Raw genomic sequence first — 16670 nt, forward strand, 5'->3', positions numbered from 1 at the left:
TGCGGGCGAAGACCCACTATTTTAAGATTTTGACCTGCCACGCCACCATCGACTAAAGGAACACACAGGCCTTTTTTTCCCTCATTTCTAGCGCCAAAACATTGGGGGCGGCCCCCGGTAAGAAGTACGAAGTAGAGCCCCTCGGCTGCATTGTGGCCTGCCATTGGCTAATATCCGAGTCTTACCTGCATTGGGAAATGATCAATTGGTATTCAATCGGCATGATTGACTCACAATATGTAGAACCCGTACAATTTGATGCGAAATGGGGAACTTCATCTCAGTTGAATACTTGGCAGCTGGTCTTGAATGTATACCTCCCCGAAACTCATCTTGACATTGGTATATCCTATTTTTACGTCCATGGATACTCCGTAGTTACCGCCCCCACCCGGGCAGTGCCTACAATGCAGTGATCGGCGGGGGCCATTATTTGCACATAAAACAGACTAGCTTACTAGTCTCGCATGCCGCCTTTTTAACTCACCGTTTGCCAGGACCGTAATAACTCATGTTGTTTCCCCATCGCAACACTTCTGCCAGGCCGATTCCGCCCCGTATCCCTTTACCTTTGATTCTAAGCTCGCGTCAATCGTGTCTTAAGCGCAATGTCCGAGGAATATGTAAAGGGATACGCTATTCGTCGAAATAGCACATGCGAGACCGGCGAAAACCAATGTACGAAAAAAGCGACATGGGGTGACTACCAGGCGTTTTGTCCTGGAAATTCTTTCTGCTTTGATTCCGATACTGGAATTCCCAATATCATATGTTGCGACAATCACAACAATTGCACGCAAGCTATATCAGTCGCTCCAGCATGTGCTGACAGGAGCTGGAATCTATTCGACGGGAATGGTTCTTTCTGCTGTGATCAAGGAGAGTCGGGATTTCGTGTTGAAAATAGAGTTTTGGTTGGTTGCTCTGAGGCAACATCCCCGGGAAATGCTAGTTTCATCACCTTGCCAACGATATCGGTCGGTTAGTTTATCGCATACCGACGACATTCAATCAAAATGACCGATTAACACTTTCTCAGGTAAATCTGTCGCAAGTTCAACAGCGACGTCTTCATCATCGCCCTCTTCATCATCGCCCTCATCCCCATCAACCTCGAAAGTAGCATCAAACAGCTCGAGTGCTTCCTCGTCTACCAACGTAGGCGCAATCGCTGGTGGTGTTGTTGGCGGCGTTGCTGGCGTAGCTGCTATAGCTGCCATCCTCTTTTTCTTCGTTCGGCGCCGCAAGCAACAAAATACCCAGACACTAGCCCAGACACCGTATTCGCCTCCAGTGTATTCAGAAGTCGGGGCTGGCCTACCCCGAAAGGAGCTTGATGGCCAAACAAGATCAGAGATGGATGATACCCCTCTTCGCGAACCACAAGAGTTGCCGACAAGCCATTGATTATGAAATGATTTCTGCTTTCAATAACAGCCCTGATTATATGATAAAGCACGCTTGACTGAACAGGGGCTCGGGGTTTTTCAATGCATTCCATGGATGATGACCCTTTAGCGTTTCTGTACTCTTATCTTAGCTCCCGGATTTTACTCGAGCATGAGGCCGGAATGAGAATTGTGGCCTTTGCGATCGTGACGACGAAAGAACGCTACTGAAAAATTTGACTATTATGGTAGTAATATAAAATATACTAAGCGATGGGGAAATGGATCGGTGATACCTTACAAGTCAAATACACAAAGATATGACTGACTGGGAAGTGATACGCTTTCGCAGGGGGGTGGGTGAATCTTTATAAGGTAGACTGTTGTATGAGTGGCACTTTTTACACCGCCTAGCCAACGCCAAATCAAGTCTGCAACTTCATTGAACCGCCCCTGTTGTAGTCTGGACCTGCTCCAGAGACTCTGCAAGAGACGTCAAGCCTAGAGTATCAGGCAAATTTTCTCTCATCATCCCGGTGGATTTCTCACAGCGACAACATCTAATCACGATGACCCACGAATTCGAGTAGGTACCCCGCCTGCAGATCTAGAATATAGAATATACCCATACTAATAATTTCAGATGTCCATATGCTGTTGGTAATGTGATCAAGATTCACTTGGAGACACCAGATGGATTGGAGGCAACAGCAGATGCCAATATCATTAAAGTCTTCAAGCCGTTCACTCTTTCCTCTGTGATGCTTATTCGGATGGCCTGCTCATCTTTAAGATTGGAAGGCGATATGATTTTGAAGCTCTTTGATCGGCGATTTGCAACGCAGCTTCGGGAAGACGAAAAGATTCGGCCCTGGAACCCAGATACAGAGACTGAGTACCGTCAATTTATCCTTGATGGCGGTGCATCAGAGTTTGTTACTCAGCTCAACGACGGTGAAACACCTGAAGGCAGTACATGGAGTGCGGCTATGGACGAAACTTATCTTCATGATCACATGTTGGATCTGTACAAGACATAGGTCCAGGTATATAGCAACCTGAAGGAGATTCAAGGCACCGACATACCAAAACTCCTTGCATCCGCTATTATGCCTATTCCCTACCCAGGTCAAACGAGCAGCGAATATACCGATATTCCTGGGATCCTTTTGCAATATATCGAAGGCTTCCCATTGACCGATATTGAGGAATATACACCAAGAGAAAGCTGGCAGGCCATCTGTGAAGACGCCATTCGAGTTATCAATCGTATCGGTGATCTGGGAATACTTAATGAGGATGTTAAACCAAGGAGCTTCATTGTGCGTGAGGACGCGGGGAATAGATTCAAGGTGACCATGATCGATTTTGCGCTATGCAAATTCCGTCAAGACTATAAAGATGTCTATGACTGGGATAAATGGAAATCGATACAGGACGAAGAGGGGGCAGTGGGGTATGTCATGCAAAGGCGTTTAAAAGGTGGATTTTCTTACCGTCGATCTGCTCGATACGAAAAGCTAGATGAGGAATTCAGAAAGGGTGAATGAGTTGAGACTGTAGGGAAAATAGAAATCAATATCAGGCCGAGGAATATAGCGTCTGTATGTAACGTTCAACCTGACCTGGATTCGAAACCTCGACTATGAGGCCTTTTAGGGACCATCACGACAATGGGTTTTTTGCCAGGCAGAAAATTAGGTAATAAAATAATACCGCCTAACTAACTAGCCAGGCGCCAACACACGGTATGTGTTTTCGACACGATTAGGTGCGAAGGCTAAGTATAAGTAATATTGATGCCTGATAATCCCGAACACCCTTATTCTGCCCCCTACAACGTTGGTGGCGAAAGGTAAAATCTACTGTTCAATAGTTCTGGGATATCAATTTGAATAACACCCCCCAATAAGGGTTCTTACCTATGCCGTGTTGTTGCTTTACCCGTGGCATTCTGTTGCTCTGTCCCAGATGCAACCTCGACGCCTGTATTTAAACAGGAGAGCAAGTTGTGGGGATAAGGATCAACCATACACACTACTCCAGTACACAAGTACCAGTGCTTTCTTTATCAAAGTATATAGCATTACGTTCAGCGCAGAGCAGGCGATGTAAAACCATCATATTTTGGTAGCCGCAGATATTATACATTTCTTTATTAGCATTAAAAAACAAGAATGAAAAAAGAAAAGAAAAAGAAGAAGAAGCCAGCAAATCCATACCGCCAAGGCTATCACCCCAATTTCCCTTCCATCTGCCGACTCCAGAGTTTGCGGTCGAATCGTTGTTCTAGTAGCGCCTGCGCATCACCCGCGTACATGAAAACTCTACCACCGGTCTCCTTGGGCTCCTTCTCGTCTTTGAAGTAGACCCAGCAGTCTGCAACTTCGTAGGCATTCGTCTCATGATATGATAGCTTCTGGGCCTCTTCTTCGGATCGCACGAGGTACGCAGATCCCGTCACCACATCCCCTTGTTTACTATTGATCAGGGCGGGATAATCACCCCATTTCGCAACAGCGTAACTAAATATCTCTGCCTCGCGAAGTTGCGGCTCCTCCGGCAGGTCGAGGATCCTTTTCACCTGGGCCGGGGCGGTTAGAGTTCCGTAGAAGAAGTAATACACTGGAAAGGCAGGCGGGAAGTCGACTGGCTCGTCGCGCTGCGCAAGGTAGTCCGGTGGTGCTGACCGGAGCATAGTATAGAAAGGTGATAGTGGCTCCTCCTTGGCGGGGAAAAGGCCTGGAGACCAGGGTGCTCCGGAGTCCTCTGGATTCATGAAGGCTGTATGATGTGAAAGTTGGACAAAATGTTGAAGTTAGAAGGCTCGGATACGGAACAAAGGAATAAGTGGGTGCTCAAAGAGAAACCAGAAGAGGCAGTAATAATAATAGGGTTAAAACTAAACTACATTAGTCATCTGCCACAGGTCCACTTTGCTCTTGGCTCATGTAGCCAATAATATGTCCTTCCTTCATCCAATATCCGATATGGTGTAAAAGGCCGTGACGGAGAAATGGCCACGATATGCCGTTGTATAAATTCGAAAACTCGTGGTGTTTTCACATAGGCATTATTTTAGGCCATTAATTGACACTATACTAATTTGGACACTAGCGCGAAAATCGATCAGAGGGAGGGTCGTGCAGCGCTTCTATCATCAATACGAATAGAATATAAATGGCTATGTCTCCTACAGCCCTGACCGAAATATTTCTATATCAAACGCCTACCAAAGCGCTTTGTAAAATCGTCATGGACTGGAATTCGTTCATCCGAGAGTCGGATCCGCAGGTTCAAGCAGATCTTTCGAAACCCACACGAGATAAAATGCGAGAGGCTCGGAATGCCTTTCGAAGGTTATCAACCCTTCATTCTTCTTATCGGACGGTGGCTGACCATCTAATAGATTTACAAGTCACCTTAATCCACCAGATCACACCTATTGGCTGCAATCCGAGAACCTCACATTAAGAGTCATTGAAGGGGTTTTCCGCTGGTATCATGAAAACTACAGCTTAGGATATCAATCCGGCTTTCTCACCATGACTCGCCCCCCCCCCCCGGCGAGATAGACTAGCATTTTGGCAATCAGGGACCGAGAAACAATTTGTTGAGATACAAAGTATAAAGAAATGGAGAGCGTTGATTGATTCGAAGAAGAGGAGAGAAGAGAGAAACTGCAAAATACATAAATATGGATCGAAACTATGTAAAGGGCACGGGTGAGGTAGACGTGAGACACCACCACAACAGTTTTCGGCCCCCTGGTTGTGTCGCTTTCCAAAGTTTGTCGCGGCGCTTATTGCTTGAAAGCATGCGGCTAAGGGTTTCCTGGCTATGCGAGACACCTAAAGCTGCCAGATCCTCGGGTAGAGCGTGCAAAAGGAACTGAAGATGAATTTGAAAAGAATTACTACTTAGAAAATCCGCTTTAACCACCTGGGCAATAAAGAGGTGGCGGTATTTCTATGGCTTGAATTACGCATAAGGCAATAGAGCTCTAGCAGCGATCTCGTAGAACAAATGTGTTACGCACACAACGTATGACTATAATCGGGATAGAGGGTATAATAAAGCTGGGAAATTATTATAGAAGTATATACGTACACACCAGGGAAGTTAGATCGATATCACCGCGTTGAAAGTTCGTAAGGTCCTTGGCGGGAGGCCTGTGAATGTTCTGACATATTCTGCGCGCTTTGTTCAGACTGAGAAGTCTGTTGGGCGCTTTGCCCGTATTCTGAGGTTTGTGTTGAGGTTGGTGGAAACGCAATGGCCCGACCGTAGTCCAACTCATGGAACCTGCTAGGTTTGGTGTCTGGAGCTTCCACGGGCGCCGTAGTTATTATCGAGGGAGGAGGTTGTTGCGAAGACCGGTCTGCCGCTGCACTGTCCTGACTGGGAGTCCGCTTATATTTTTGACGATGGGAGATAAACCAATAAGCTGCAGCAACGGCCGCCAAAGCAGCAATACCGCAGCCGGCGCCAATGCCAGCCTTGGCGCCGGTTGAGAGACCAATGCTACCGGTCGAGGTCGTCGTAGTCGTCGAGGTCGTCGAAGTCGTCGAGTTGGTCGTGGGAGAATTCGGGGATGCAAGTACCGTCCAAGAGTTTTCCCAAGTAGGTTCCCAGCTATTCCCAGAGGATGTGATGGTGGTGTCACTATCGCTGATGTCGACAACATTCTGAATGTAAGAATAGTCTGGTCCAGGAGCTTGGGCTAAAAACCAGGATTTCTTGGACCAGTTGACGCCGACGAAAGCAGCCTGTAGAAAGGCACGACCAAGAGCTGGAGTGGAGTCGGTGCCCATGCATGGGAAGTATTGTGTAGGACTGGTCACCAAAGGGGCTTCCAGAGTAAGGTTCAGAAGAGCGAAAGGGACCTTGATGGTGATATCCTCAGTGTTAACGCCATTCTTGGTGAAGGTGAAACCTAGGTAGCTGGGGGATGTCACAATTTTGGTATATTGCGAATCAGTTGTGTCCCAAAAGTAGAGACCCAGATCGGAATTATATGTGATAGGCAGATTGGCGGCAATGGCGTCGCACGAACTTTGGGGTAGATAGATATATGGGTTTGCTGGGTCCACTGCTACCGTGAAGCCGGAGGTCAAAGAGGAATTGCTTTGTGCCAGCAATCCTGTCATATTAGAGAATTTCCAGGGCGAACCACCTTTTGCAACCCCGATACCTATGTCGATTAATTCAATCGGAAACTTCCCACTGTCGACTGGCTGCGCAGAGACATCTCCAAAGACTCGACCTTGGTCGTATCCTCTAAGCTTGAGAGAACCGGATATACCGAACGAGGCAGAGCCAATATGTATACCATACGAATAGGACGGGATTTGTCCTTTGTCGTAGAGATAACTGTTGGCGAAAGTGGCATTGATAGGGGGCAATGGGGCGTCTCTGGTGAATGTTTGGTTGATGTCCGGACATCCTAGAGAAAGGACACCCACTTCTAAGGGGTAGTTCTTCCCACCGGGATACGTCTGATATCCCTCTAAGACTGTAGTCAAATCCGCGGACTGCATAACCGTGCCTCCAAGATCCATGGAGTCTAGCGCTCGAGATGTCACGGCGTTGATAGGCACTGCGTTGGTATATCCCAATTGCATGTCTGACCATTCACCTGCATTTGAATCATATATAGATGTATCGTTGTAAGTTGATGAATCGTGGATGTCGAAAAGACCAGCTGAATCTGCGTAACAGATAGGTGATATTTTTGTCGTGTTGTCGCAAATTGTTAAGAGGAGAACCGTGCTCGCCCAAGATCCTCCGGGATATAACGCGATCTTTGTATCGTTGCCGCTAATGCTTACTTCGACGGCCTGCCAGGGACCATCAGGTCCAAATGACCCAGAAGCCTAGGTCATGCTCCAAGGAGCTACGGCGGCAGCAGAGCTATCGATATACAAACTCTAAAGAAGGGTTATGGCCCAGAGCAATGGATTCTTTATGCCTTATTAGAGTGAAGTGTCAGCCGAATCTCTATATCGCTGCTTAAATCTGTCACGTGGAATCAAGCCGAAGTAAACAAAGTTGGCTTACCTATAGAGTTCAAAGGGAACGTTGGAATCAGAGGATAGGAACCACGGTTCGATAACGGTTCGTTCGGCTTTTCCAGCGGATACTTCGAGTAAACACGCGATATTCACTAAAAATAGAATCAGCACGACTTGATGCCAGTGAAGGAAGAATACTCCGTTGTTAAACAGGATATTTTCTCAGCAACCGCCGGGGACGGACGCATGTGAAAAGCCAGGAAGTTGAGGGAGATTTTGGACGGAGCCCACTACGGACCCTTTTTGGTATTAACTGTTTTAGGTATGGGTTCAGCTGGAGATTGATTAAACACGTACTAATGTACAGTCCACTAAGTACGAGTATGGAGTACAATAGGGGCAGTAGGCCCGATCCCCTTCCCACCATACGAACAGGTACTAGTAGCACCTGGGCAAACATATACAGAATCCGATTTGTCATTGCTAAACAAAATATGGCATTGGGCTGATACCTGGGTGCAATTTCGTACACTGTCCGTCTTGTAATACCTGCTAAATGAAGATCGACTCGGTCCATTACTCGATAAAGCATAGCATTGCACCCATGACTCGTAGTCGGCTTGCCTCTACAAGGGGTAAGAATTGACAAATTGCAGGACGAAATACGAGTATACCAGGGTTTGTGGGCTATAATACCAATAGTGATAAGATCCCTATATTTTGGAAGGAAAAATAATATATACCCATAGACCTGGTTTCTGTTGTGGACAGAATTTGGTCAAAACGTGGGAATCGGAACTGGCAGATCTGTTTGATAATAAGCATGGCTTTGTTCAATTGATGTATCTTGAGGCCCTACCCTGCCCGCTGCCCAGGCCTTTTCCGCTGCGGATTACGCTGTCGTCCAGTAATGGTGTTTCGCCCCCAATTTGTAAGAAATTAGTGCGGTTTGGGACCAAATGTCTCGCTTTGGTTACGGAGCAGATTCGGGGTCTCCTGTGCTTACCCCGGCGGTTAGCTTGCTGTCATTTTCAACCTGGCTAGGCTGACAGGTCTAAGACGAAGGATTTCTTCACTCACACCACGCCATAAGTAAAGATACGATATTGATGGCTAATCGCTAGACTTTGCAAGCGATCATACCATGACTGTAACCAAACCCCTACGCGCTGTATTTGTCCTGATATCTATCATATTACTGGTGATCTTTCTTCGGATTCGCGGCAGTTTTGGCTATCTTAGGCCATAGGTTACTATCCAATTTGGGAAAGAAGTTGACTGGACTCGCTTTGCGTATATACAATATGTCACTAATACTGATTATCTGTGTAACTCGGTCATGCTATTTGAGGCCCTGTATCGTCTCGACAGCAAGCCCGACCGCTTAATGATGTACCCCGATTATTTTTCGGTCGCTGATGACGATAATTTGAGGGAAGCGGAATTACTCCGTATCGCTCGGGATAAATACAAAGTCAAGCTTAAGCCTATTCAAGTTTAAAGCAGGAACGGCGGTGACCGTAAGTAATTTTTCCCTGCGGTATACACTATGGTCGCTTTGCCAGTACCTTCCTTGAAGTGTCCCTCTTAGCTAATATCAACCACAGAAATATGGGCAGAGAGCTATACGAAGCTTCTTGCTTTCAATCAAATACAATACGACAGGGTTTTGAGCCTAGACTCTGACTCTACTATCCTGCAAGTCTGTTTATCACAATGTTGTCTTATCGTTCCTACTAACCTACCTACAGGCTATAGATGAGCTGTTTCTGCTCCTACCTTGCCCTGTCGCAATGCTACGAGCCTACTGGCTTAATCCAGACGACTGAGTCCTAAGTTCGCAATTGGTTCTTGTCGAACCGTCTACGTTTGAATTCACTCGCGTTATGCAAGCAATTGCTAATGCAAGCTCTGGCGACTTTGACATGGAAATCGTCAACGATTTATACAAAGACAGCGCTTTCGTCCTGCCACACCGTTGCTACGATCTTTTGACAGGAGAGTTCCGCGGCAAAGAACATGCTGGCTACCTTGGAAACCCGTTGGAAGAATGGGATCCCTATGCCATTCTTAACGAGACCAAGTTTCTCCATTTCTCTGACTGGCCTGTGCCCAAGGTTTGTGCTAGGATTCCAAAGTCGACCCAAGATGCTAACCTGTGTGAATGATAGCCATGGATCGAAGCTCCTAAAGATATTATTGATGAAAAGCAGCCTACCTGTGATTTCAACCCTCTGACCTAACAGGAAGATGACTGTCGCGCTTTGAACATTTGGTTGGGCATTTACGACGACTTTAAGATACGACGAAAGGTTCGTCATATTAGTTCCTCTGTCACAACTATCAGACCGTGTTGTTTTCTAACGAAAGAAATAGAATGTATGTAAAACCAGTGCAGCGGAAGCGTAATTAATCCACGAGATGTCTTCACTATCTCAGCATACTGCTACTGCATACGTTAGATGGGCCAGTGTATTCTCGCATCGTTGGATGCTAGACGTCTATCGATTTTCCCTCTTATTTCTCCATCGCGATGTACATATGCTGTTTTTATTTGCGAGCCAGTCATTTGAAGCATGCATTTCAAGCCAAGGTACGTATTGTAAAAGCTGTAACGATACTGTTCTGGACATCATACTGCATAGTATCATTGGGTCATGCGCCGTCCCCTTTAATTTAAAGGAGTATGTCGAATTTCGTACAGCGTAATTTGCCACTAGACCATAACAAAAACCAAGGTGCTTGTTTAGGGCCTAGAGGGGCCATATCCCATTCTTGACAGAGTACAATATGTACGTCTGCCTCCGTAGCAGCCTCCCATGGGTTTTCGACGATATGAGCGTCAACCCCCCGAATATCCATTGACCAAATTTAGAAGGGTTCAACATATGTGAAACATCCTGCCGCCGATTATGCACAGTAGCCGGGATTGTCCTGATTCATCTTTTCATTTTAATTAACTGATAATTAAAAATTTAATAAAGTGACATTACGCATGAACCAAATTATGCGAAGCCCTTGATGAGGTGGAAACTGCCGATCTTGTACCCCAATGGGATGGATGTAAAGATCCGCTGGGGTTCGGCCCGCCCGCAAATGCATTGGTAAAGTTTGTGGTTCGTTACACTTACTGTACAGGTATGGTAAGACAATTTACAGCATCACGGAAATGCACAGGTAGGCAGTGTTCGTAACATATTGCGTGTAAGCAAATTGAGACCAATTCAATGCGTCAACGGCAGCTGGACCATCGTAGTGACTGGGAATTTGTACCACTGTAGGCTCGCCATCTATAATGAGCAAAGACACAATTATAACAAAAAGGAAAACTATGGTAATTGTAGCTCGCATGGTGGGTCCTGTGGGGAAAGGACAATGAAAGGCTTGGCAAGGGTTCAGTTGGCAGAGAAATACTTTAACCCATATAGAACTTCCTTTTTGATATAAAAAACAGTGAGTATTAAACAGAGCAATAAAGGTTGAGATATACAGGAGGCAACGTGGTTGCGTTCTGGTATTAAAAATTGTCACTGAGCCCGCTGTACTAAAGGGCTGGGTAAGCGCTAACGTGTATATGCGATATAAAGAAAAAGGCTAGGAAGTCGGAAAAAATACAAAGTATTCGTATAGAAATCTGGGGGCCAAAGGTGCGAGACTAGTCCATATAAGACACGTAAGGGTACTTTTGCTATGTTATGATTACACCTATAAAACGACAAAATTAGGGATAATACCTACGCGCTAATGCTATAGGGATTCGAATCCCAGGGTCCGAGATTGGATCACTACGCGCTGGGACTAATGTGCTGGACAGCCTCCCCTGCTTGGTATTGCAAGATGATCCAGATAAACCAACACCGGTTTAAGAAGAGGTGCGAGCCTAGTGAGCGCGACTCCTAGTGCCCCTCCGACTTTTATCGTCTCGTTCCATGAACCCCTGGCCCCGAACGCTCGTGTCTGTCCTCTATATTCTGTCTGTGATATAGACATCAGATGCAATATGAGAATGTCGACGGGGATATCCTGCTCACAGATACGTCGAAGTCGAATCGGCATCATTTTTCTGCTTTTCGCCCTCCTGGATTTCAGCTCTGCAGACTCGCTTCCATGGGTGATGAGATGGTCCCCAAAAGGATTTGGACCAGATGGCCCTTGGAACGCTGTGTTGTGGGAAAGAGGAGATCGCTCTGTATCCAGGGGGGTGGTGGAACAGCTACATCATTCTTTCTTCCTACTGTTCAAATCGCACGTTAACCTCCTACTGCTATGCCGATGATGCCGGCACCTTCGATACTCAATCGAGCACTTGGGACAACACATCCATTGATTATACGCCTTATGGCTTGTGGGGGTCTCTGGATTTCTCGCAAACCAACGACAATCCGGTCTTCGGAAGGGCTCACTGTGCCACAGATACGATGAGTCTATATGGGGTAGACATCCCAAGGTCCAATCTAATCGCTGTCCAACAAGGCTACCAGACCTACCCCGGAGGACAGAGTTATCCTCTCGAAGTTGGCTCCCTAGCGCTGGGTGCCCAATACATGAACCAGACATTTGGCAACATCGGAGGAACCATTGCCCCTGGCTGGTTGTGGAACGGGTCGAAGCAAATCGAATCATATTCATACGGCATGCACATTGGGTTATCCTCGCTAGGTATTCCGGGCAGTTTGATGCTCGGTGGCTACGATCAAAGTCGGCTGCTGGGTGACGCTTCTGTTCAGCCTCACACGGGCAGTTCGGCGCCTATCAATCTACTCGACGTTAGCCTCGGTGTCGTGACCGGTGGTTCGCCATGGGATTCTTCTAGCAAAGAAGGCCTACTTGCACAAGGAAACTCTTCTCTTTTGGGGGGCACCACCGTCATAGCAGCCCCAGTCGATCCTTGCATTTACCTGCCTCAGGGTTCCTGTGACGCCATTGCTGCTGAATTATCAGTGACTCACAACGCTGATTTGGGTCTTTATATCTGGAATACCAACGACCCTCAATACCAGAAGATCGTCACTTCTCCCAGCTATATTGCATTTACTTTCACCAAGGATAACACCAACACACAAGACCTTTGAGATCACTTGAGTTGCAACATGCTCTCGCTGTTGCATTTGAAGAGGATAGCTTTGACGAAAAAAATCTCTTAGAGAATAAGACATCATCTCTGTGTGTGCAGGCATGGTTACAGCTGATGAGTAAAGCGACGTCGTTCAACTACGACACTACACAAGGTATGAGTTAAGAATAACTGAACCGAGTTCTTTCCCGATGCTCATGGCCAACTTGCGACTATATGTATTTCCTACATGCGCCATGAGGTACTTCAAGATGGGCTCACATCCTCGCACAGTCAGTTTAAAGACTATCTTGAACGATTTCCACCTTTTGAGTACTCGGCCAAGAATTGGGGCTATCATGCACGCATGTCCCACTCAAAAGTGAAGGAACAAGTCCAAGCTTTTGTTCAGAGCGAGAACGCCCTTTCTCAATCCCTCTGGGTATTGTTTGCCGATCGGTACCTTCGGCGAATCAAGCAGGGGTGCTCAATCAGAGCCTCTCTACTATATACTGCAGCATACTTCAGCCTTGGAGAATGTCTTCTTTACTTTCTCGCCAATAGTGTCTCCCGTGATACAAAGGACGATGATGGCCAGACTGCATTACACTGGGCTGCCAGAAATGGACAAGTGGAAGCAGCTGAACTGCTATTGAAGCATGGTCTTGAAGTCTACGGGGCCGGCAAAGAAAGAAAAACAGCCTTGCATTACGCTGCTGACCAGGATGACTCACAATTGATAAAACTCCTTGTGCAATATAGGGCAAATATTGAATATACAGACATCGATGGCCAGACACCTCTTCTTACCGCGGTGCAGAATGTGAAGCTTGAGCTGGCTCAAGAACTAGTTCGTCTCGGGGCCTCAATAAAAGCGATAGACTCTATGCGTCGCAGTGCGCTACACTTATCAACCAAGGGGGGAAGTCGCAGCATTCAGATCACCAATTTTCTTTTAGCGAGAGGTGCTTGTTCTGAGATATGTGACGTGGGAAACATGATGCCATTACATTACGCCATCCGCAAGGGATCTAAAGACACAGCCGAAGCCTCAATTCAAGCAGGAGCATGTGTCAACGCTGGCATCGCGAGGAAGAGATGGAATCGAACAACAAAAGCTGGCCGCGGGGTTTATGAACCTTCACCTGGAGACCAGGATGCCCCTGGAAGTAAGCTCGTTCATGGCCTAACTCCACTGCATTGGGCAGCACTCATAGGCCACTCGGAAATGGTCAGATATCTTCTCTCCAAAGGGGCCGACCGAACAAGCGTTGCCAGGGTGGCGACACACCGTTGCACCTTGCCATACGCGAAGATATCATTCGGGATTACGGAGATACTTGGAACTCACCCGAATGGCGGATTGAAGTTCTCAGCGACTTGGTTGGGGCTGGAAGTGAAGAGGCTTAACTATATAGAACCACGCACGGGTACGCACAAAGCCAAGTGCGCTAAACCAAAAGGGTCACTAAACTACATTAGTCATCCCCCTCAGGTCCACTTTGCCCTTGGTTCATATAGCCAATAACATGCTCTTCCTTCATCCAATATCCGATATGGTGTAGTGGCTAACATCGCCGTCTCTCACACGGCAGCCGGGGGTTCGATTCCCCCTATCGGAGATTAACTTGACATATCTTTTTAGATGCGGTTCGTTTTGTACTGGTTTTTTATATATTGTACACGCGAGAAGAAAGAGAAGGCGGTGATTGTTTCATAGTCATACAAAAGTTCTTGTCCTGCATAGTTATTACATGTTGCTGATATACAAAAGTACGAATCCTTACTACTGACAGTACTCCGTACGCATAAAGACAAACTAAAAAAATCCTCTGACCCGGGATCGAACCAGGGACCTCAAGATAACAAGTTCTCTTAAAGAATAGGGCAATTACAGTCTTGCGCTCTTCCAGCTGAGCTATCAGAGGGGTTGATACGGTACAATTAGGTGCCTCTAAAATCCATAAGTTTGAAGTTGATCCCCAGGTTATCGGCAGTAGATCGGCAATAGATCGGGTTTTGTTATCGATCGGGATTTTCTTATCGGTCTCCTTATCAGTAAGTATGGCGGAAGCGTCCACGTTGACATGTGAAACTGGAGATTTCAGTTGAACTATTTTAGGTCGTTTTCTATCATTTGCCATCTAATCTAGATTTTCCCCCAAAAGGCCCTCAAGTTCCCATCCGGTGTCAACTTCAACTCAGTGCACGGTGATAATGGACTACGCTATTTTCCCCATCCCGGCATCCATTCGGCGTCGACTACCCCGCCTATACTCTGCCCGAGCCGTCCCCGAGACCACCGAATCGAGCGGGGATCAGCACCGTGGACTTGCATCTTCGTCGGAACCTCATCTGCTATGTCAAAGCCAATTGTCTGCGTCAGTAGTACCTGAGCTCCAAGGGCCTTCCATGGCCAGCAATGACTTGGATTTGTTCGACCCTGGCCCCGTGGGGTCAGATAGTCCCCGAGAGGACATGGGGTCCCCGACAAAATACGAAACCACATCGGGGCTGCGGTGGAATCGAGTCGTACCCGGTGAGTCCTCTCCGGTTGATGTTCGAAGTATTCATTGCATGGTTTTTACTGACGGTTTTCGTGAAGCGTTCAATCTTCTCCGAAATGCGGGGTATGAAGCCCAGCAGCCGCAGGCTGATGGCCGTCTGGCTCGATCTCTCTACTTTAACGCTCTCATTTACCTTCTCGATGCTTTACCTTCCGACCTGACCAATGAGGAGACCTCCATGCTTCAGCACCATATCCCCGAGCCGGTGAAAGTCGAGTTAACAACATACTCCCAGCCGTCCGGGTATATGGAAGGTGCGAATCATACAATATGCCCTCCGCCAAGATCATATCTGCATAAATTTCTTGCCTCAATGATCTTGCAGTTGTTCATTCTATTGCGGTTCCTTCTACCATATGCAAAGGTGCTATTGCGCCAAATATATGAGTATGACCGGACACATCGCATCACTCGGCGTATCATGACCATCACACTGGAGGCAGCTGACGGGTTGGGGAAAGGCGGTGTTAATATCGGAGCTGCTGTTAGCAAGTTCAACGAAGGGCGGATTGGCGCTGCTCTCACTAATTTCGCGGTTTGGTGGATGGAAGGTGTAGCTGGAGGCATATATGAGGGGGTTGGTGAGGGGATGATACATTTGGGTCTCTTGGGGAAAGAAGCGGATTTGGATAGACTTCCTTTAGAGCCGATGAGTATGTAGATAGATAGATCATAGGTCATAGATGGCTTATATTAGATTACGTCCCAACGAGAGCAATGAACATATTCATGGAGTATGACATCACATCTTGTAGCAAGCTCCTTAGCAATGCCCATCAACTTTATAGTGATTTGCAGCGATGTCGAGAACACTCTAGGCCGTAATAGCATCGAAACCGATGTGTGGAATGTTGGCACTGATGATGGCAAACTATGAGGTTGATCGAGTCACCTAGCAATTCTTCCAGTGATTGGTTATCGCCAGACTTGAGTGCTTGTTCCAGGTCTCCGTAGAGAGTGGCTGTCAAATTACGAAGACCCATAGCGCTCAGGGCTCGAAACTCCCTTTTGGGGGGATTTGATGCCTGTATGCCTTATTTTAGCACCGCTCTCGATAACTACCGCCCTATATGAAGCCTTCGGCCTATACAAATTTCGGCATCTTCATATTTTTGGGTGGTTTTTGAGTTCCAAAAAAATTTCTACTTTGAGTTGACTGCCGGTTTTCTCTTCTTCTTTCTTCTTTCTTCTTTCTTTCTCCCTCGGCATAAATCCGGGTAAGGGAGGTGGAAGGGATCAAATCCTCCGTCTCCGCTGGCTCCGCCGAGGTGCTGGAGATCTAGCACGCTTGCGACGGACTGGCTTTGGTTTTGCGGCTGCGATAATAACAGGGTCAGCCACGAAACAGGAATGTAAGGGTGTGTGGATTACCTCGAGGGATGCTTCGAGCGGCGGCCAGATCAAGCATAGGTAGACGGCTTCAATGCCGAGACATAAAGGAATTCTAGGATTTGTGTCACATTTGACGCCCATTTTCTACTATTATGGTAATTCAGGTATTTAAATTTTCTGCCGTTCTAAAATAAGGCATCCAGGAATCAAAGCCTCCCCAAGAGGAGTTTGGAACCCTGAGCGCCATGGGTCTTCGTAGTCAAACTATCAACTCATATGTACGGAGTAAAATTAGGGAGTTACTATTTATATAGGG

At 46.9% G+C, this 16670-nt stretch overlaps 7 protein-coding genes across 7 annotated transcripts; 5 read left to right on the forward strand and 2 right to left on the reverse strand.

Moving 5' to 3' along the window:
- Positions 1-608: 608 nt before the first annotated feature.
- LCP9604111_3949 (uncharacterized protein) lies at positions 609-1407 on the forward strand (the record flags this gene model as incomplete). Its single annotated transcript, XM_039071593.1, has 2 exons — positions 609-981; positions 1040-1407. The coding sequence occupies 2 exons, from the start codon at positions 609-611 to the stop codon at positions 1405-1407; spliced, it is 741 nt and encodes a 246-aa protein (XP_038930033.1).
- A 550-nt stretch (positions 1408-1957) lies between these two features.
- LCP9604111_3950 (uncharacterized protein) lies at positions 1958-2428 on the forward strand (the record flags this gene model as incomplete). The annotated part of the gene is made up of 2 exons (XM_039071595.1): positions 1958-1974; positions 2032-2428. The coding sequence occupies 2 exons, from the start codon at positions 1958-1960 to the stop codon at positions 2426-2428; spliced, it is 414 nt and encodes a 137-aa protein (XP_038930034.1).
- A 1193-nt stretch (positions 2429-3621) lies between these two features.
- Positions 3622-4167, reverse strand: LCP9604111_3951 (gamma-glutamylcyclotransferase family protein; the record flags this gene model as incomplete). Its single annotated transcript, XM_039071596.1, has 1 exon — positions 3622-4167. One exon carries the CDS (start codon positions 4165-4167, stop codon positions 3622-3624), a length of 546 nt encoding a protein of 181 aa, XP_038930035.1.
- Positions 4168-5521: 1354 nt separating this feature from the next.
- Positions 5522-7012, reverse strand: LCP9604111_3952 (uncharacterized protein; the record flags this gene model as incomplete). The annotated part of the gene is made up of 1 exon (XM_039071597.1): positions 5522-7012. One exon carries the CDS (start codon positions 7010-7012, stop codon positions 5522-5524), a length of 1491 nt encoding a protein of 496 aa, XP_038930036.1.
- A 2276-nt stretch (positions 7013-9288) lies between these two features.
- LCP9604111_3953 (uncharacterized protein) lies at positions 9289-9645 on the forward strand (the record flags this gene model as incomplete). Its single annotated transcript, XM_039071598.1, has 2 exons — positions 9289-9519; positions 9574-9645. 2 exons carry the CDS (start codon positions 9289-9291, stop codon positions 9643-9645), a joined length of 303 nt encoding a protein of 100 aa, XP_038930037.1.
- A 1902-nt stretch (positions 9646-11547) lies between these two features.
- On the forward strand, positions 11548-12474 carry LCP9604111_3954 (uncharacterized protein; the record flags this gene model as incomplete). The annotated part of the gene is made up of 1 exon (XM_039071599.1): positions 11548-12474. The coding sequence occupies one exon, from the start codon at positions 11548-11550 to the stop codon at positions 12472-12474; it is 927 nt and encodes a 308-aa protein (XP_038930038.1).
- A 2198-nt stretch (positions 12475-14672) lies between these two features.
- Positions 14673-15899, forward strand: LCP9604111_3955 (uncharacterized protein; the record flags this gene model as incomplete). The annotated part of the gene is made up of 3 exons (XM_039071600.1): positions 14673-14994; positions 15061-15675; positions 15778-15899. The coding sequence occupies 3 exons, from the start codon at positions 14673-14675 to the stop codon at positions 15897-15899; spliced, it is 1059 nt and encodes a 352-aa protein (XP_038930039.1).
- Positions 15900-16670: the final 771 nt, after the last annotated feature.

This window comes from Penicillium roqueforti, assembly GCF_015533775.1.
Source record: "Penicillium roqueforti strain LCP96 04111 chromosome Unknown scaffold_07, whole genome shotgun sequence".
NCBI lineage: Eukaryota > Fungi > Ascomycota > Eurotiomycetes > Eurotiales > Aspergillaceae > Penicillium > Penicillium roqueforti.